This window comes from Sminthopsis crassicaudata, chromosome 5 (assembly GCF_048593235.1).
Source record: "Sminthopsis crassicaudata isolate SCR6 chromosome 5, ASM4859323v1, whole genome shotgun sequence".
In the NCBI taxonomy this organism is placed as follows: domain Eukaryota; kingdom Metazoa; phylum Chordata; class Mammalia; order Dasyuromorphia; family Dasyuridae; genus Sminthopsis; species Sminthopsis crassicaudata.
In genome coordinates, this window is record NC_133621.1 from 68,417,079 (window position 1) to 68,438,457 (window position 21,379).

At 35.3% G+C, this 21,379-nt stretch overlaps 1 protein-coding gene across 5 annotated transcripts in view; it reads right to left on the minus strand.

The window, feature by feature from the left end:
- NRP1 (neuropilin 1) overlaps positions 1–21,379 on the minus strand; it is a 173,993-nt gene that overhangs the window by 64,101 nt on the left and 88,513 nt on the right. For all 5 annotated transcript variants that reach the window (XM_074267075.1, XM_074267074.1, XM_074267073.1 and 2 more), the window contains exon 6: positions 20,403–20,569. In XM_074267075.1, the coding sequence (XP_074123176.1) occupies positions 20,403–20,569 (167 nt within the window). The remainder of the gene's footprint in view (positions 1–20,402; positions 20,570–21,379) is intronic.

Below are 21,379 nucleotides of genomic sequence, written 5' to 3' on the forward strand. Positions count from 1 at the left end.
CTGACAAAATGTGGATAAAGGAGAATCAGTGGCCCAAAAGAGATCTAAGTTTGAAGCCTAGGTGATTTGATGACTTAGAAAAAATAGTATTGCTAATAGTGTTAGGGATGAGGAACTGGTTTAAAGGGGAAAGATGATTGGTTTTGGACATGTTGGATTTAAAGTCTTAATGGCAAATGCCAATAGACTTTTAGAGATATAAATTTAGGAGCTGTCCACTTAGAGGGAAGGGTTGAAGTCTTAGTAGTTGATGAGATTACTAAGGGAGAAAAATCAGGGGAGAAAGAAGAACCCTGGAATAAATGCTTCCATTTTAGGAGCTGTTGTCCCTGAAGTCCCTTAAATAGTACTATGCTAATCATACTTTGCTCATTATCTTGCTTTTAATCTGATTTAAATAAATCTACACACACCCCTCTGCTATATCTTTGCTGAGATGCAGCAGTTAGAAAACTGACTTTATAGACAGGAAGATCTCTATTAAAGTTCCTCCCCAACTCATACTGATTATGTGACCTTGGACAAACCAACTGACCTCTTAGTGCTATGGAAAACTTTCTAAGAATAACTTATAGTAAGTCTCAACTTGTAATGTTAGAAGGAGGTTCTCATGTGGGAATCTGTAGATTCAACTCATACCTTTATCTTGGTAAGAGATAAAAATCTCTACCTTTTTTCAGATGGAAGAAATCTGGGGGCGAGGGGTTAATAATTGACTAGGTCTTTCTCAGCCTCATCAGTAAAATGGCAATAATGCCTGCTGTACCCATCAGAGTCATTGTGAGGCTCAAATGAGGTAATGGATGTAAAAGGTACAAAGTACTATTCAAATGGAAAACATTCTAATGTGACCTCTAACTTTGCTAAGTCATTTGGGTAATTTTGGCCAGAGTTAGTTCTGCTTGAGTTACTCAGATTGTGGCTATTATAGAGTTCTGACTTTACTAGGATATAATGGAACTTCCCTCTAGCTCTCTCTGCCACCCCCTCCCTTCCCCATCCCCAATTCAATTCAATTGTACAACATTGAACAAAGGATGAAAAATCCTTTGGCAATTATCGTGTGCCCCTGAGCAAGGGATCTGATTATTCTTATCTTGGCATTTGTAACTGCAAATACTATAATTGGTCATAAAATTTCCAACCCTTTTAAAAATCCACTATTTGACTCTATAGACTCCAGTAGTAATGTTTCACTGGTTAGCTTCATGCTGTGCAAAGAAGTGTTGCTTTTTATTTGTGTCTTAATTGACCTACCACTAACTTCACAAATGTATCCTCTCCCTAAAACTTATCCCGATAGATAGTAGATTAAAAAAGAACCCATCAGTTTTCACCATATCCACCATAATTTTAATGCTTCACTCAAATTCCCTGTAGCAATTCTCCTAGTTTGCTTTCTCCCGCCTCAAACATGGAATTCACCAGCCTGTCAAATCATCTCTATTTCTGTTCACTTAGACTTCCCTCCCCCATGTTCATTTCATCTTTCTCCAGTGACTTGATAAAAAATTCATTCCAACAGTAAATATTTGATGGTTTTCGCTATTCCTTAAATTGAGAGCAGAGGGTGTATAGCAGGGGAGGTGGGGTGGTGGTGGAGGGGGAACGAGGTCAAAGCGATGGATTGTGAAATAATTTGGGGGTGTTGAGTTCTAATTCTGATTTTGAGTTGAGTTGTGAGGGCAACAGATGAGCCAGTCTCTTCCAAACCCTGGTGTTTCCTGATACAGATAGAGGCAAATATTTCTTCTTCATAGTACACTGGGATTTAAAATATTTTAAAAAACATGAAGGTCCAGAAAAAAAAATGTTAAATAATAAAACACAGATTATCTTCTTTCATTTTTAAAAGCCTGTTCCTGGCCACCGCACAAAAAAGTTTCAACTGATCTGTTGGCTAGACTCCCAAATAACTGAAGGTAAACAAATATTTGTGCTCAAACAGCCTCTGCCTTTCTCAGCACACACAAAATGGTTTATTTATTATGAGTTTCACAGTAGGTCACGCCTGTAACTTTTCCCCCTCCTTCCTACAAGCTTGGTTTCAAAAACAAACACGGGGATAGATTTATGGAACTAAAGACTTGCAGATGGGGCAACAGTCTCAATCAGACATTTGGCCTGTGAACTTTGACAACATCCTTTTACACCCATTTTCCATGTACTGCTTCCACCCCCTAACTCGAGGTTGGCTTTTCATTGTTAATGAGAGTTTTATTTGCTCACTGAAGACCCATGTGTATACGCAGGTATGTTTCTAAAAAAAAAAGCATATTCACTGGGTATTAAAGATTACTCAGATTAAAGTCTGTCACTACACCTGGGGTCACAATGGATCCAACCCTGGAGACCCCAAAGAAGAGAAAAAACAGGCTACCTACGTACAGCTGGTTGCCAGAAATTATGTATAAACAGCCAGTCTCTGAAGAGTTGCCAGTTGTTCTTGAGAACAGATGAAATGAGTCTCCTCTTTTAATGTTTGGTCTATTAGATTTTCCCTCATGGAAGCTTTGTTTGCTATTCAGCTGAGAAGTTTACACTCATTCCTTTTGAAGATTATGTTTAAAGAATTAAAAGCACACACACACATACACACACTATGAAATCATGTTCTTTTAAAGAACAACTCCCTAATAATATAATTTGGAATAAGAACAGGTCTTGATGTTGTATAGCCTGGGAAGTGGAGATGGGGAAGCAGAAGCAATGCTGTGGGTGGGGAAGTCAGTACATTTTAAAATTCATTGTGATACCTTCCATTACTATTGTGCTTAGTAGTCTCCAAAGCACTTTTGTCAGGTCCACATTCTCAGGTAGCTAGTGCAACATGTCCTGACACTCCCCTGATCAATCAACTCTGATGACTCTCTGATACCTTTTGCATCAATTGGTAAATCAGCAAGCATTGTTGGTAGAATGGTGGATAGGTCAAAAAGTGAGGTGGGAGAGAGCAATGTCACAAAAACCCAGAGCAGAGAGGAATCGGGACAGGATGGTCAATGATGTCCAGTACAGCCATAGATAGACCTTCACCTCCCCAAGTGTTTCTATCTTTTCTTCCAAATTCATCTACATTTGCATTTATTTGATTTAATCTCATTATATTTATTCCATATATATATATATTTTTTTTCCATATATACTTCTTGTCTCTTCCATTAGAATGTAAGCTCTTTGTGTGACCAATGACTGCTACATTCTTTCTATTTGTATTCCCAGCTCCTAACACATTGCCTGTTGCTTAACTGATTGATTATTGCTTTACTTTCTGGATTCAAAGCCTCCTGGTTTACAGTAGGTACTTAACAAATGCTTGTGGGTTAACTGAATGATTATTGCTTTTCTTTCTGAATTCATAAATAAGTCAACTACCTACCCTTCATCAAACTTCCCTGTTCTTTGGTTTATTCAAGCTATTCCTATCCTTGCAATCTCCCAGAATCACAATCTCAGAGCCATTTTCAACTTCTTCTCTCTCCCTCATCCCCCATATCTAACCAGTTCTTAACTAGTGGTGATTCTACCTCTATAACATCTCTCATATTCATTTTCTTTACAATCACAAGTTACTACCAGAGTTAGACTTGGCCTAGTACAATAAGTCTTCCGATTGATCCTTCCTGTCTCTCTCCCCTTCAATCTACTCACTATATAGCTACCAAAATTGTCTTCTTAACAGCAAAGATACGCCCAGTCAATACTCTGCAAAAGAATCTCTAGTGGCTCCCAGTGGTATTTCATCCCATTTCTAGGATGAAATACAAGTATTTCAACTTAGCATTTATATGCTTTTGAAATCTGGCTCTATTTACTTTATTTATTTTATTAAAGCTTTTTATTTTCAAAACATATGCATGGATAATTTTTCAACATTGACACAATGTTCTAAATTTGTGTTCTAAATTTTCCTTGTGTTCTAAATTTTCCTCCTCTTCCTCCTACCCCCTTCCTAGATGACAAGTAATCCAATATATGTTTAACATGTTAAAATATACTTCATGCACTTTAAATTTTGGCCGAGCTCTTTTCTGCACTTGAAATTTAGCTGCCTTCTATGTCTGCCCCTTGTTGGTATGTGCTATCCAGAATTTCTATTTTGAGGACAAATTAGGGGCCCCAGATTAGCCACCTTTTAATTTTTGGATTTTGTCACCATAAGCATCCTCCTCTCTGCCTTTGCCACACCTTCCACCCGATAGATTTCCACCTCACTTTTAAGATCATATATTTCATCTTCCCCAATTAGAATATTAGCTCCTCGAAGGCAGGGACTATCTGTTCTTTTTATACGTATTTGTATGGTTAAAATTTAACCCAAGCGTCTAGCACATAGTAAGCACTCAATAAACTTTTTTTTTCCATCTTCTTGCCCCTTAAGATCATTAGATTCTTTGAAGGTTCTGTGCATTTGTTATCAACAGAAGTACTACCCAATCTTTCTATTTGTTGGTACTTTCTCCTCAAATTATTTGTAATTGCTTATGTATTTATATGTTATATTCTCCAATAGAATGTAAACTTATTTGAAATTAAAGACTTTCCTTTTTTTTTGGTTATTTTTTCAATTTTTTATTGCAGTGTTTTATAAAAAATAATTAATAAATACTTGTTGAATTGTGTTGAAATAAAGTGAACTAAAGAGCCAATACTTAATGATGGATTTAATAAGCTGGTTCACAATTGACCTTAGTTGATTATGATGAGATTTTAATTAATATGCATTTTAGGGGCATTCATAAATATTTCATGTTCAGATATTATTGGGAAAGTCATTTTAAGATAGCTACACAAGTAAATACTGAGGTAGACCCTTCTGAAAAACATTATAATCCATATAGAAACTTACTTTTATTATGGAAATTCTTGGTCAAAGCTAAATTTCAGGAAATATTTGAACCAAAAAGAGTCATTCATTCATTCCCGTATTTTTTACATCATTTCTTTCTCCTTAACAAACCCAATAAATTGTGTAGGGGGAAGGTTTGAGGAAAATGGCCTCAATATTTGCTTTTCTAGAAGAAAATTCATTTATTGTTCCCTTTATTGATCCTAGCTTAGTGGAAATAACATTATAAATGAACAAATGTATCTATGGATTTTTCTTCCCATGGCAAATGATATTTCAAAGGATACATTCCTATATTTAAGTGCTATGATTAACTATATTCTATCAAATTGGCCCTATATGTCTGAAACATTTGGAACCAGTGGACATAATGCTAGGGATATACATGTTATATGTGTATGTATGTGTACATGCATGTATATGTATGTGGAAGAATAAGGGACTGGTGCTGGGGAGTGGTGGTGATACATTTTGCTGGGTGAATACAGTAATCAGTGACTTCATTAACTAGTAACCAGATTGGTCCTGGATTGCTCAGGTTTTCATATCCTTCCTGTCCTTATCTGTTTATTCAGGTTGGCAATTGTTTCATTTCAATTTTTGATATGCCACCCTTCCTGATGATCCTATATATTTAATCCAGTGGCAAGATCAAAGTGTTCTCATTCCTTATGCTCTTTTCATTCTCACATTTCCAGCATTTATCTCTATAATAGGCCTTATGTTTTATTTCAGTGATAAGCAAAATATTCTGCTTTTGTACCTTTTCTTCTTACCTGTATCTACCCATGCAAGTGCTAATTTGTGTCATTATGGCTCATTCCTTATTCCAAAAAAGGGCCTCTTTTAGCATAGATTCAATGCCAACATGTCAAGAATACAGTAAAAGAGTGTTTTATATATATGACCTTCTGGAATTAAAATATAGTTTTTTACAAAAAAATCTTTTGTTTGCTGCTATGACTAACAAAATGACCTGAGCTGAGGATTTGACTTCTCAAAGAAGAAAATAAAAAGGAATAGCTGCTATGCTTTTTGGTGAGCACAATCAATCTATCAATTAATAAGCATCTATTAAGCTCCCTTTACAGTAAGGGCCTGGCAACATGCTAAGCATTGGGGCATAAAGAGACAAATGAAACAGTCCTTTCCTTGAAGGAGTTTGTGTTTTAATGATCTACATCTGGCCATTGGACCTAGCTGTCTCTGAAGGGGAAAATGAGGCAGGTAACTTTGCACACAGCCCTCCCTCACTGAAATCCAATTCACTTGCATGCCATCACCTCCCTGATGTTATGGCCCTTTTTCAGAACAAAGGACAAATTACAACTACCTCTGAGAAAACAACAACCCACACCCCCATATTTACACAACGCATATTCAGTGTATGTCCCCAAAACTGTACTAAGGTACTAAGCATTGTATCTGAGCTTTAATAGTTTAAAACTGCAGTGAAACCATTGGGATGTCCTGTATACATCTCTCTCTCTCTCTCTCTCTCTCTCTCTCTCTCTCTCTCTCTCTCTCTCTCTCTTTTGTATATATATAGTCTGTGTGTTTTGTAGCATATGCTACATATACTGGACTGTTCCAGTTGAAATATATGTTATAATATATATTGGGACAAATCTAATATATCACATATAAGAACATACTAACATATTGCATGTAATATAAAATATATTTAATACTTTTATAAAATATATAAATTTATGAAATATAAGTTCATGCAAAGTAGTTTTCTTGGAGGTAGGCACTGATGGGGGAAGAGAATTCAGGAAAACTTCACATGGTCCTTGGGCTTAGCTTTGAAGGAGACTAACCATCCTAAATACTTAACGGTAATAAGTATATTATAGTTCAGATCATGGATTAAAGGAGCTAAAGTTCTAAAACTAGATAGGATCTCAGGAACCATGTTCCAATGTCTTCACTTTATAGATAGAGAAATTGAGGTCCATTTTACAGAAAAAGTGACTTGCCCAAAGTCACAAAAGTAGGAAGTGTCACAGGCAGGATTTGAAGTCAAGCTTTCCTTCTAAGATTGAAAAGACAATGAAAAGATGATTTTAAAATAAGATCTCATATAGGATCTCATCTTGTCTCATCTTAGGCTAATATGCTTCCTAACAAATTTACTCAAAAGAAAAACATGAATAAAGTTTTCAGTGTGAAAATAGTAAGATAAAATTTGGGTTGTGAAGTTTGATACGGGGCAGAGGGAGGGGACAGGGGAAATTTGTTTACCAAAAAAAATTGGAGTCATTCACTACTCAATAGAAACACCAAATATAGTTTAATAAATTTCTATTTAAAAAAATCTTTTTTAACATTTGGAAGCCCACAATATCAAGTGATAGAGCATAAGTATTTCTAAAGAATCACAGAATCTCGTGGGCTGGAAGGTTCATGACACACTGGATAGTATAACCACTCAATCAGGGTAGGAATTAAGATTTGTTAAAATATTTATTAAAAGAATAAAAGAAATATAGAAATATTTATTGATTTTGATGATGGATCCCCATAATGTATGAAGAAATTAAAAAAGAAACAACTGAAAAAGGGGATTTTTTTTCCAACTATGATTTTTTTTTTACTCCCAACTGAAATCTTTGAGAGGAATATTCTATGACAGTTCTTTCTCCAGGGAAAAAGAGATTGGGAAATATATTTGAAACATGCAAATAGATACACAATAATACCAAATTAACTCAAGTGCTTTTAGTCTAGAATGAATTATCTGTTCTACATAATTAGAACTATAAAAGCACTCGAAGTATTTTAATTAAAAGATGCTATTGGAATTTGTAAGGCTTTGCTACTAAATCTATTCCTCCCTCTCTGACCCCAGTCCCCCTTCCCCCACCCTTTTTGTTCATGGGATTCAATGATATTAATGAGAAGTGGTGATAGGTTAGAAGGTGAAGGAGAGAAGTATATATAAACAAAAGACAGGAGAGAACCCACAAGTGCATTCAGTTTTGTCATGGATCATGTAGCACTCTCTCATTTTATCCAAATGTACCTTATGAACACTCTTAATGCTGTAAGGAAGGATTTTTACTTTTAGGACATGAAGTGTTTGAGAACTACATACCTATTTAGGACTTTCAAGCTTTTGCCTCTTGGAGAGGGGTAAGACAAGGCTGATTAGCATCTATTGGGATCCTTAATGAAGTGAGCAGAACCAGGAGAATAATTTATATTGTAACATCAATATTGTAAAAATGAATTTTGAAAGACTTAAGAACGCCAATAAACAAAATAATCGATCATGATTCTAAAGTTTTAATTTATGGCAATAAGATCATGGATTAACATACAGAATAAAAAATCCATTTTTGGATGTGGCCAATGTTGGTTTGCTAGACAACGGTTATATAATACAAGGATTCCTTCCTTCCTTCCTTCCCTCCCTCCCTCCCTCCCTCCTCCCTCCCTCCTCCCTTCCTCCCTCCCTCCCTCCCTCCCTCCCTCCCTCCCTCTCTCCTTCCCTCTCTCCTTCCTTCCTTCCTTCCTTCCTTCCTTCCTTCCTTCCTTCCTTCCTTCCTTCCTTCCTTCCTTCCTTCCTTCCTTCTTTCTTTCCTTCCTTCCTTCCTTCCTTCCTTCCTTCCTTCCTTCCTTCCTTCCTTCCTTCCTTCCTTCCTTCCTTCCTTCCTTCCTTCCTTCCTTCCTTCCTTCCTTCCTTCCTTCCTTCTTTCTTTCCTTCCTTCCCTATAACTTCCTTCCTTCCTTGTTTTAATCTTTTGTTTTTGCTTTCTTTTCAATGGTTAAGTGGAGGAAGGAAGGAGAAAAAAAGTTTGATAATTGAAAAAAATATTAAAAAGAAAAGATAATGTATAATTTTTTAGAAGGAATGTGCATTTTTTTTGCACTAGGCCTTTCGAATCAAGATATGCAGGATATTTAAACCCAAGAATTTCATGTGTAACATTACACATTGCATAAATGTAACTATTGGTCCTAAATGTGAACATTAATTCACTCTGTAAAAGGTATGATTATTACTGGCAGGGTAGAAATCAGCAATCCCTGGTGGAGGGATGTCTTGAAACTGCTATCATAAAATCTGTGCATGCTATGGATTTCATTAACATTTTAGTCCCTGAGGATTCCCAATTGTATAATAACAGAAGTTCTTTAAATTTTAAAGACCACATACAGGAACAGCCTTTCACCCAAAACAGATGTGGAACCCTTAGCCTTGCTTTCTCATTGGTTCCAAGACATGGAACTGCTTGGTAATTGATAGCTATTAACATGTTTGTTGTTTAGCTTACAGAAATGGAAACTTCATATAATTTTTCCCGTGAAAAGATAAGTTAATGAACAATAAGACTGGATTTTCAAAAATAAATTTTACTCCTTATTAAATCAGATTTCTCAGAAAGATGAAGGATGCATATTTTATGTGAAATAAACAATGAGGGGAAAGTTAGGGAATCAGCAATGTTCCTTTCAAGGATGAACTAACTTCAATCTTGTTTTCCCTAACTCTCATCAACAGAGTGAAATTTTTGTACTGTATTTCCCTTTCTTCATTCCAGTCTTATCGGGGAACTTGAAGACTCAGTGGAACAGTCTCTCCAAAAGAATGTCTCATGTGATTCCAGCTAAATATAGTCCTTTATAAAATGATAACAAATAATGAATCATAATATATAAAAGTAGAAAACGCTCATAATGCCATTTTCCTGAAGAATACATATTTAAATCTTTGCTTTTGAATGCAAGAATTCTAGTGCAAATGATTACCCTAAGCAGTCAAAAAGTGACCAAATCATTCAATGAAGCAGTTCTTTCCCTGGCCTTGAAATGCCAAATAATCAGTAACTTGTGTTTATTCCCCACTATTGAAATTACCTCTGGGGAATTAGGGCATTATGCAAACACAACCCCAAAGTTTATATATGACACATGGTTCAGTTGAATAGATATTGTTTACACAAATCCAATGTCATAAGGAAGGTTTGAGATTTGGTTTGATATAGCTAGGTAGCTTGAAATGCTGCACCTGGAGTCAGGAAAACCTTACTTCAAATTTTACCCCAGACAGTTCCTAGATGTGTAACTCTGGGCAAGTCACAATTTCTATTTGTTTTGATCCACAAAAGAAGGAAATGGTAAACCACTCTACTAGCTTTGTCAAGAAAACCCCATCTAGGGTCACAAACAGCTGGACATAACAGAATGACTGAATAACAACAAGTTCTCCTTATGTACAGTATAGCTTTCTGCTGTGATCCTTATTGAAGGAACTAAAGCGATCTTTCTTCAGTATGCCAGGAATTCTTAGCTCCTGATACAGACACTGGGGGAGCAATCACTACTGGAGGGCCCTGCTAGTATGCTGCTAGGATACCCAAATATTCTAACCTTTAAAGTTCACAAAGTCATGTACTGCTGAAGAGGACATCAAAGCAAGAGAAGCCTTCTCCCTCCTCCTCTTTCCTCTGCTGGTCTTCTCTGGGTCTGCTTCTACCACTCATTGTCTAGAGCCTGGAATCTTGGATCCCAAATAGATTTCTTGTTTTATAAAAGTCTCTCAATACAGGACTGACTTTCTTTAATCAATTCAAATACATGCTCCTATGCAGCAACACTTAATTTTATCCCATGGTGTTCAATTCTAATGCCTTTGATTGATGGTTGATTCTATGACTAAATTCTATCATAAAATGTCTAGATTATCTCATGAAGAGAGCCTTTTCTACTGGAAGAGAGTTGAAAGATATGTTTAACAAATGTATGTTGACCTTAAACAATAAAGGAAAATTGAATAATAAAAGCATTTTCATTATGGTTTACTTATAATAAACCATATAATAAATAAAATAAAAATATAAATAAACCACAATGGTACTTCTAATATAGTTCTCCTTCCTTTATCTTTTTTTCCCCTTCCTTTATCTTAAAGTTTCTGATGCTTCCTTAACTATTTATTTTATTTTCTCAAGGATGTATCAAAATGTTAAATTAGTCTTTGAACAAGTGGCTTGATTATTATTTTTAACTAAGTTCAAAAGTTGACTAAATAAACTGGCTGATCAAAATGGTAAAGAAAAATATGGCTATTTTTACATGAAAAAAAACACTTAAACATGGAAAAGTATAACAAAATATTATTTGGCTAATACAGGAACTCCCTCTTCCCCAGGATAGCTGAGTTTTTTTAACTGAATACCATCAGTTTTGAAAAAAATGGAATTTAAGCAGTGGGCATATTTTGTCCATATGTTGCATATATATGTACATGTATGTGTTTAATGTCCAAAAAAGTAAGGTTTTAGAAAATTTTTTAGCATGATCCTAAGGTAGAATGTCTGTTTCAATGGACTTCTAACTACTTTTTACTTATACTGACAGTATATAAAAGTCAGAATTGACAGACTGTATCACTGGATAGTCTTCTCAGTATTTATTTTACATTAAAATCAACATTATTGTCAGAAATCTAAATGCTCACTGAGTTTCTTAGTATCAAATTATCTGCTCAAACTGAAGTTTGAGGAAGTCACTAGTTAAATGAATTTTTATTGATTGAACCATTGAGTCTCTGTCTCAATATTCTCATCTGTAAAATAGGGATCTTAATACTTGTACTATCTGCCCCACAATGTGGTTGTGAGGAAAGCATTCTTTGTAAATCTTAACCAATATATAATTAACATAAAATGTGAATTATTATAAACATTACAAGTTAATGTTAAGCATTTTGCAATCGTAAAGTGCTATGGAAATACTATTTATTGTTATTATTAAGGGAATATAGAAGCATACATTGCTTCAGCAGTATTTTTCCTAAAGCTAATACATAATAATTTAAATACATAATTTCACCTTTATGCAGTCCAATGAATCATGCCTTTTCTAGGACAGAATCATTGTTTTCTCCTGGCTCAGCCATTCACTAACTGGCCTGAATGAGTTAATGCATCTCTTAAAGTGCCCAACTCAGAAGTGCAAAGAAATTTACAACCCATAGAACCTGACTTAAGACACTTTCTGGGTTAGTCAACTAAGTATATATAAATAGATTTATAATTTATCATTTTGAGTAACAGGTCTATTGAAACTTGAATAGTCTTTGTAATGTTAAAAAGCATTTCACAGGACATATATTCTTCTGAAATCCACAAGCTAGTGGAAAAGATTGAAAGATTTATCTTGTATATATGTATTTATCTTGTTTATACATAGTTGTTTGCAAATGGTCTTCCTCCATTATTTTTAATTTCTCTTTGTGTCCCCAGCACTTAGCATAGTGAATGGCATACGGTAGGTGCTCCATAAATATCTGTTGACTTGACAACAAATTTTAATGGAAGTGACCTCTGAGGAATTCATGTATGGAAACAGGAAGGGGGGTGACTAGAAAAATGAAATTATTCATTTTAAATTAATGATCAAGACCACATTTGAAGAATGGCTAAAATCCATTTGGTAAAGTTTCTGAATTTAGTTTTAGGCTTTAAAAATTATGCTTTAAATTCAGAGAAGAACCTAAACTAATTGTTTTAATGAAGAGGAAGACAAGAAAAAGGAAGAAAAGAAGGAAAGAAGAAGAAAGATAAGAAGGAAAAAAAGGAGAAGAAAGAAGAGGAGAGAAAGAAGAGAAGCAGCAGCAGCAGCAAATTTGGATTCATTTATTCCTTTACAGATGAAGAAAACTCATGTTATCAGGAAATGAATTCTTCCTGCGACTTCTGCTACATTTTCAATGAATTCTCATTACAAAAATACATAGATTTCCAGAGTAGATATATTTTTAAATTTTTTGATTATTTATTTTTTTCAGGGTAAATATTTCTAAGATTTAGTGACTCATTAAATTCAGATTTAAAAATTTGGCCTTATAAATTAGTCTGGCCATCTCCCACTTGAGCGTTCTCTTCAGTTTCATGCCTCTAGCTTGTTTCTTTGTGGCTATGCTCACTTAAGCTAATAGTAAGCTATTTAAGTAACTTTTTTTCCCCCCTCTTGCATAACAGCTGCTGTTGAGATTCAGAACCATTCCCTGTGCCAATTCAAGAGTTGGGGGAAGAAGGAGGAGTTGCTGAAGGGAAAGGATTTCCTGGAGTTATTCTAGATAATGTGAGTTTATGGATAAGACTTGGGATTGGCTGTCAGGAAATCTGAGTTTCTGTCACAATTATGACCCTAAATAGCCTCAACATCTTCAAATATAAAATGGGAATAATGGAATAATAATTTACATTTAAAGAGTACTTTTTTTTATAACAGCCATGTTACTGGTGAGGAAATGGAGATTCCAAGGTATTAAGTGGCTTGCCCATATTTAACAGAATTAGCAAATGTCTGAAGTAGGTTATAAACCTATATCTTCCAAATACTCGGTCTGGTACTGTAGTCAACTGACCAAGTTGTTTTCATGTAATCTTAAAGGTTGAAAGGGACACTGAAGCCTATATAGCCCTAAAGTTGTTGTGCCACAGTTTCCTTTTATTGTTCTGCCTCATTCCCCTTAGCTGCAACCCCTCCCCCTCCTGACTATTAGGACTGATATAACTTAGGGCTGATACTATATGGTCATAAACTGTAAATGTTAATCTCAGATAAGGGGAAGATCTTCTATTTCAGATATCCTGGCTCCTAAGTCCTCCTAAATTATCAAGAATTTATGTTCCTTACCCCCCAACCTGTCAGAACCGGATTTATGGTCATTCCTGGAAATTTCCGCTCACCAGTGTTTGGACTCCACCCCTTGCCTTTGTTTCCCCTGATCACTAAAGCCCTATAAAATTCATTGGAATCTCCCTTTCAATGCTACATTCTTGAGACAAAAAGTCCAATTCAGCTCTGGGGGAAACATGAATTCTGCTCTCCCTCTCAGAAATTGAAAAAAATATTAAAAACTCTTTAATCTTTATCTTGCCTCAGTTTCTCTGGCATTACAAAGTCATCTTTCCGAATGTAGGATTCTCTTCCATAATATTTGGAGCAGGGGACATGTTTTTCTTGGAACTTTTTAAGGAGAAGAAAATCATTTTCACATTGGGTTGTAGAAAGCTTTGTCATCAGTGCAATTCATCTTAACATTTATTTTTCTCTATGTTAAGCTCAATAAACTTTCTTGCAGATTAGATGATATGATGATATATCTAGAGATAGGAGAGATTTTAGAGATTACTGAGTTCAATTCAGTAATCTTACACATGAGAAAAACAAGAGTGAGGTTAGATTTAATATTTAGTAAATGGCAAAATTAGAACCCAGATTCTGACTCCAACCCGCCACTCTTTCTCCCTATGACCAAACACTTACAGTTCCCTCAATCAGCATTTCCTGATTCCATATGATCAACTTCAAGTATTTTAATATTCTCAGTTGCTTCAAGTGTTCAAACTCCTTTTCATTCTAATCAACTTCCTCTGGCTACTTTTTAATATATCTATTTCCCTCTCAAATTGTGAGGACCAGATTCATTGAAGGTCATGCAAATAGTGGTAGCAGGTCTGGATTTGGACTTGATTTTGATATCAAATCAACTCCTTCACTGCCTCTCTATGGAGAGAATGAAAACATCCTCAGTGTCCAAAAAAAAAAAAGAAGCATAGAAATGAATCATCACAAAAGATGGCCTCTAGCATCTCTTTTTCTGCTCTATTTCCCTTCTTCATACTTTTCAAAATCAACATCAGTATTAGGAAAGCAGGAGGGAGGAGAAAAAAAGAAGTGGTTTCTGGTTGACAGAATCATTGCTGTATATAAAGTGCAATGAGGAATGATTCTTTTTCCCTCCTTTTCTCATTGATCTGGAAATGTGATTTGCCCACAACAGGACAGATTTACCAAACCAAACAGGATGTGGTATGCATGACCACCAGAATGTGTAAGGAGTTTCACAGAGACAGATTCTTGCCTTGTGGGAATCCTCCCCCCCCCCAAAAAAAAAAACAAACCCAAAATATCACAATCTAGAAGGGAATAAAACTTAAATCTCATTTCAAAAATTGGCCAAGAAATGTGAGTTCTGAATCCATTGGTTATTGTTATTCAGTTATTCTCAGTTGTACCCAATTCTTTGTGAGCTTGCTTAGAATTTTCTGGGTAAAGATACTGAAGTGATTTGCTCTTCTCTAGTTCATTTTACAGAGCAGGAAACTGAGGCAAATGGAGCTAAGTGACTTGCCCAGGATAAGATAGTAAGTGTCTGAGGTCAGATTTGAATTCAAGAAGATGAGCCTTCCTGACATTAAACTGGGGCCTCTATTGACTATTCTACCTAGCTGCATGGAGTACATCTAATGGCATTGCATTTGGTTAGTCATGAAGGTCATTTTCCTTTTTTCCTGGTAACATTGTCCTTATTCTATTCAGTCATTTTTGTCTCTTGCCTTTTTTTTTTTTTTTTTGTCTCCTGGCATTTTAATCAGGGAAAAGTCACAGTTGTTTTGAGGGAAGCATTCCCAAGAGCTTTAATTAAAACCAGGAGGATAAATCTGTTTACAGTGTGGTGAATATTATCATTAATAAAACATTAAAATAATTAAATGAATTAAATTCTGCTTTGTTTGAGAATTTTTTTGGTCTCCAGAATACAAGTGTATTGCTTCTGGGTTTTTTTTTTATGATGAACAAGAAAAAAAAAAGATGAAGGATTTCCCCCCCAGAAGATTGTTAGAATTGTAGAGCTTGAAAGAAACTTAGGGATTGTTCTCCTTCTTCATGTAAGAGATGAGGACACAGAGCTCAGAGGGGTAAATGAGCTGGATACTTTTGTGAACCTTGCAAATTAAGGGCATCTTTAGCAGCAGGAATACTTCTAGTTTTGATCAGATTGCTGATGCTGCTACCAAAACTAGATAATCAGCATAAAGGAATCCAACTAATAAATGGATGAACATGGGGGAAATACATTTTAGAGTGACTTTGTATTCATACGACAGCAAAATATTCAGATGAAAGAGTATATGCAAGTGAAAGAAAATATCCAAATGAAAAACCTGGTTCTTTAGTTTCTTAGTCTGTGTTATCAAACTCAAATAGAAGAAAGACCATGGAGGGCTTCATATGACTTAAAAAACTAGCCCCCCCCCCCCAGACAACACCAAGACTCTAAAATATGGATTCTTAAGTCTTTTTTGGTATATGGATCCTTTTGGTCATTCAAAGAAGTCTATCAGCTCCAACATATTGTTTTATATGTTGATAATGAAAGGAAATGCTAAATTTTCGTTAAAGGTAAGTAAAACTAAAGATGCATTTTTTTCCCCCCAACCAACTTCATAGATCCCAGCTTTCTGCATCCCAGATTGAGAATTCTCTGGGATACCAACATTTCTCTCTTTTCAGCTAGATGTTTAGTATGTGTACATACTTCCACCAATGAATGCCCTTTTTCTGTTCTTTTGGGTTTGGATCATTAAAGTTGAATTTATATCTGCTTAAATCAAAGGATAAGGTATCATGCAATGCACATTGTTTAGCTTGAGGGACTCAGCACTTCCTGATTTTAAAGTATGATCAACTCTGTCATTGACAATAAGGGATTTTCGGGTGCTTGAGATATGCAAAGCCATTAAGCAGGATACCTAAGAATCGCATTGTATCAAGCCCCTGAAATGAAAGACCTTCCTCTTCTTTTCTTTGACACTGAAGTACCACATGACTTATTTTTAAGCTTTCTTGCAGACAACAAATCTCACAGGAAACACTGTTGTGACCATTCATACTGCTGGTTAATGAGGCATTGTTTTTTTATGTTATTCAGTCATTTCCTAGGAAAACAATGGAAACCCAAAAAATGTTCTTCTCTTAAATTAAGGGAAGCTTCCAAATGTACCTTATTAATTTAACATATGCCAGCATTCATGCTTGCTATCACCATAGTAATATAGTTTTGAGGCACATTTTATGCAAAATTTGAAAATGATTTAAAATAATATATATACACACATAAATTTTATATGTGCATATTTTCATTGCATGAGTATATTTACATACATATATGTTAATTGCATGAGAAATTGAATTGCATAGTAGCTGGAAGAATTGCAAGTAGCATGGAATCAGGAAGCACTGGGTGCAAATCTTGCCTCTAAAACATATTAGTTACACAATCATGGGCAAGTCACTTAACCCCAGAGGTCTATGACTACAGAGTACAGAGGAATTGCTGATTTACCTTAGTGCCAAGAGTTCAACATACATCTGAAATCACGGGTGTAGACTAAAGAACCTCTGCCTGCAAAAATGCATATACTATATATACATAAACAGAAATTAATACATACATAAATCCTTTGTTTTCAGAGAAGTGTGATTCTTGTCCTTAGCTTAAATTATACCATGCTTAGCTATTTGTTTTTATTTTTTAAACAAATTCCAGTGACCCCTGATTGCCCCAGGATTAAATATAAACTCCTCTTTTTAGCTTTGAAAGTCCTTCATAACTTGATCCCAACTTATATTTCTAGCATTATTGGACATCACTCCCCCTTTGGGATTCTGCAATCCAGCCAAGCTGACTATCCCTCTGTTCTTCCACCTTTGCTTGGATCACACTTGGAATGTACTTCTCACCTCACCTATGCTTTCTGCATGCCATTCTGCCTTCAAGACTCAGCTGAAGTACATGTAGCCTTTTCTGACTTCTCCAAACACTAATATTCCCTATTCTTAACTACTGTGTACAGGTCTGTATTTATCTGCTTAATCTGAATTCTGTATATGCTTATAAATGTACTTGTCTTCTCCTTGCCCCCCCCCCCCAGAATATAAGCTCATTGACAGCAAGATTTGCTTTATCCTTTGTGTATGGATCCTTAGCACCTAGGACAGCGCATAACACATAGCAGGTGCTTAATAAATATTTGTTAATTTATTAGACAGTTGATTAAAAAAAATACTACTAGCTCACCAACAGCTTCCTATATATTAAAAAGCAAAGCAAAGCAAAACAAAACAACAAAACAATAACAAAACCAAACTAGAACCTAGAAATACAAGAGATCATTCATAATAAGGACATCCATTCTTTTTATATTTCCAACACTCTGCACACTTAATAAAGGTTTATTTACCACTTGATCAAGAGCACCATGTAAACATACTCAGAAAACGGATGATAATTTTCACTTCAAAGTGAATCTTACAGACAGAGCAGACTCTAAAGTCACCTCTCTATATCTCACATTGCTTTCACAGGCCAGTGATTACTGGACCAGTCACCATCTCCTGCAGAATGAAGAGAAATTCAGAGGAAGTTGCTTTATCTAAAGTAAGAAGACTCAGAATAGAACACAACTTCCTTGGACCAGTGGCTCTTGTTTACCTGGACAGCCTCTGTTCTTAGGGTCTATTTAAGATGTGTCTAACAGCTACAGATGCTACATAGCATGGTTTCTATTTGTTACTGACAAATACTAATTGAAAGTCCATGTGGTTTTCTTTTTTCTGATGAAAGGTGACAGAAGACCTTTCATTAAAAAAATGCTACTGCTGCAATTTCCAAACTCCTGCCAGGCCACTATCCCTAAATTATTGAGTTCTTCCCTTATGATAAGAAGTTGGATTTCATTAACATTCCGACTCGCTCAGCACTGCAAAAAATGTATCCTGCCCTTCTGAGCTAGCGCTGTCAATCACCCCTCAATTGTGTGTTGGTTTAGGGAAGCAGAAGAGCAAATTACCAAGGGCTAGGTTGACACAGGCAACCCCATTTAAATTCTGTCTTAATCCTGAGCAGCATTCAATACTCTCAAGGTAACAGTAGTTTGTCTTTTCTCACTCCCAGAGTAATTTGGTGGACTTTTATTTAGAGGGCTAGTTGGAATTCAGTGAGCCATAATAGACCATTTCACTTTAAGTATATGTTAAGCTAATATTGACTTTTCCACTGTAAAACAAAATCTCTGTTATTTGTACTCAAAAGATTGAAAAAAGCAATAGACATGGAAATAGAGGATTAATCATCCCAGCCTTTTTTTCTCTTAGACCTCTGGAGAATTAGTTATTTTTTATTTGCCTAGCAAAATGCAAGGTAAACTCTGTCACTATAGAAAACTCTGGATTTGGAGTTCAGCAAATATCTTTTACAAGTTTTGCCTAGCATTGATCCTACAGGTCCAGATTTAAATGTTTCGGTTAGCTTTAGATCAAGAAGTCAGGTGAGCATGTAGTTGAAGATGAGCCAAAGGTACTAAAATAGGGGGCAGGAGAATGTGCAAATTAGAATCCTAGAGGATGAAAGCATGGGAGTAGAAGAGCAAAATAGGTTTGGGGAAGTAACAAGGGTGAGACTCTCTATTTATAACCATTTTGCGATGGGGGGAGGGATGGAAATTGATGGATACTGGTCCCAAAGGGATTCTGGGAGAGAGGTGTCACAGATCTTATTTCTTCCATTTTGTAAATGAAGGAACTGAGACTTGTGATTTATTGAGTCTCACTTAATTACTAGGGATCACATCCAGAAACCAAATGCAACTTAGTGTTCTTTCCACTGTGCCATGTTTGCATAGGTGAGCCATGAAACTAAAGGTATCTAAACAACTAAGAATTATCATTTATATAAGACAATAAGTTTCAGAGAGATGATGACCTGCATAGGAACAGGGAGTTTTCTCCTCCAGGAATTCATTATACTGATGAAATTACAGGTCGAGTCTCCATCCTTAATTATTCAGCACATCCATTTGTTCAGTACAGTGGACAGAGGGATGAATTTGGAGTCAAGAAAACCCAGATTCAAATCCTGTCTCAGACACTTACTGTCTCTGACTATAGATCTGTCACAACTTCTCTCTATTTCAGTTACCCACCCTGTAAAGTAAGGGGCTCTACATCTAGTTCTCCCAGTTCTACATCTTGGATCTAATATACCTTTAAGGTTTATAAAGCACTTTACACAGGCTTGTGAGCTTTCCAAAAGTCCTGGGAAGAAGATATTACAGGTATCATTATCCTCATTTTAAAGATAATGAAATTGAGTGATTAATGGTCTTAACCAGTAATTGCTGGAGGTAGTTGGGATTCAAACCTAGTTTTACTTGATTCTAACTTTTGCACTCTATCTACAATGCTAAATTGTTTCTTGGTTTATTGATCTATTTTTAATGTTTTATTTAGGTCAGGGTGGAAAAGCAAAATTTCTAATGTACCCCAAATTCTTTACACCTGGAAAACACTCCCAAGCAAACATAGGCAATGTAGGCTAAAAAGTGAATTCCAAATCTTTTGAAAAACCAGAAATATCTGTAGGAACAGCTTTCTTGTGATGGGAACATTCCAGAATTCATTTGGATCCAAATCCTCTGAAAAGCATTTTCTTGACAGTGGAGTAGCTAAATGTTAGTTGAACTGAATTGAATTGAATAAATGAATTTGCGGGGATTTTATTTTGTTCTTTATTCATTCTGACTGTTAATACAAGCACACTACAATAATTTGATTATTCTTACACTCTACAGAGTGATTTGGCTTTGTAGTTTCTTTTCATTTAAAGGTATAGGGCATAATATTGGTAGAGGCAGTATACTTTTCCATGATCACCTTGGTAAATTTTTATCTGGCCTGGTCTTCTTACCTGAATCCACTCTCTATAGGAATCTTCTCCAGGAGTCCATCCATTCTCGGGGTAATTCAATCGAGATCTTTCTGAAGACCAATTGGTGCTATACTGGGAAGAAACTGTGATTTGGTCTGAATGAATTTCTCCTGATTCCATGCCCAGTGGTTCCATACATGTGTAATCTGAATGGGGAAAAAAAGAACTCTTTAGCATTTTCTATGGAGTCTCTAGGTGATACTGAATGTGATTTTTATCTTTTTCTTTTCAATCTAGTAAACTAAAATGCTAATTCTAATGTGTACTCAAAGTCTATAGAAACTTGAATTGAGACAATAAGATTAGCAAAATAAGTAGCACTTAGATTAGCAATATCACTTGTGTTTCCATGACGATCTTTTTAAAACCAATGGTATAAAAAATATTTTCAAACCCGTGATGAAACCTGCTATATATGGATCTTAAGTTTACAGAAATGTTCTTTCATTTTTAGTAGTAAGTGAAGCATACTTTGATTTATTTTGGTAGCTGAATTTCTATATAAAGTCAACAGATTAAAAAGTTGAAGACAACTCTAATTTTCATAAAAACAATTTTATTTTTCCATGGACACACATGAAAATAAATGAAATGCTTTTTGTTTGCAGATTTTCAGTGGATAATTTCTTAAAATTTTGCTTATAGAGTCAGGGGAGATTGAGCAAAGTAACACAGTAAACATTAAACTCAAAAAGAAAGTTTTTATTTAAGGAACTTTGGCATTAATCATTTTTATGTTGAGGTTTCCTTCTGTAATATGACTCATTTATCTATATTAGAATTTTAATACTTCATCTATCTAATGCTCAGCTGGCTTGCCACCTTACATGTAACATAGTCAAGAACTAGGAACTTAAAAAAATACTTTTGAGTAGTCAAAAGAGGGTTACAAAGTCTATGTATGCACTTGAGTACTTTGAGGATCTCACTCAGAGGTCTTACTTATATACTTACAT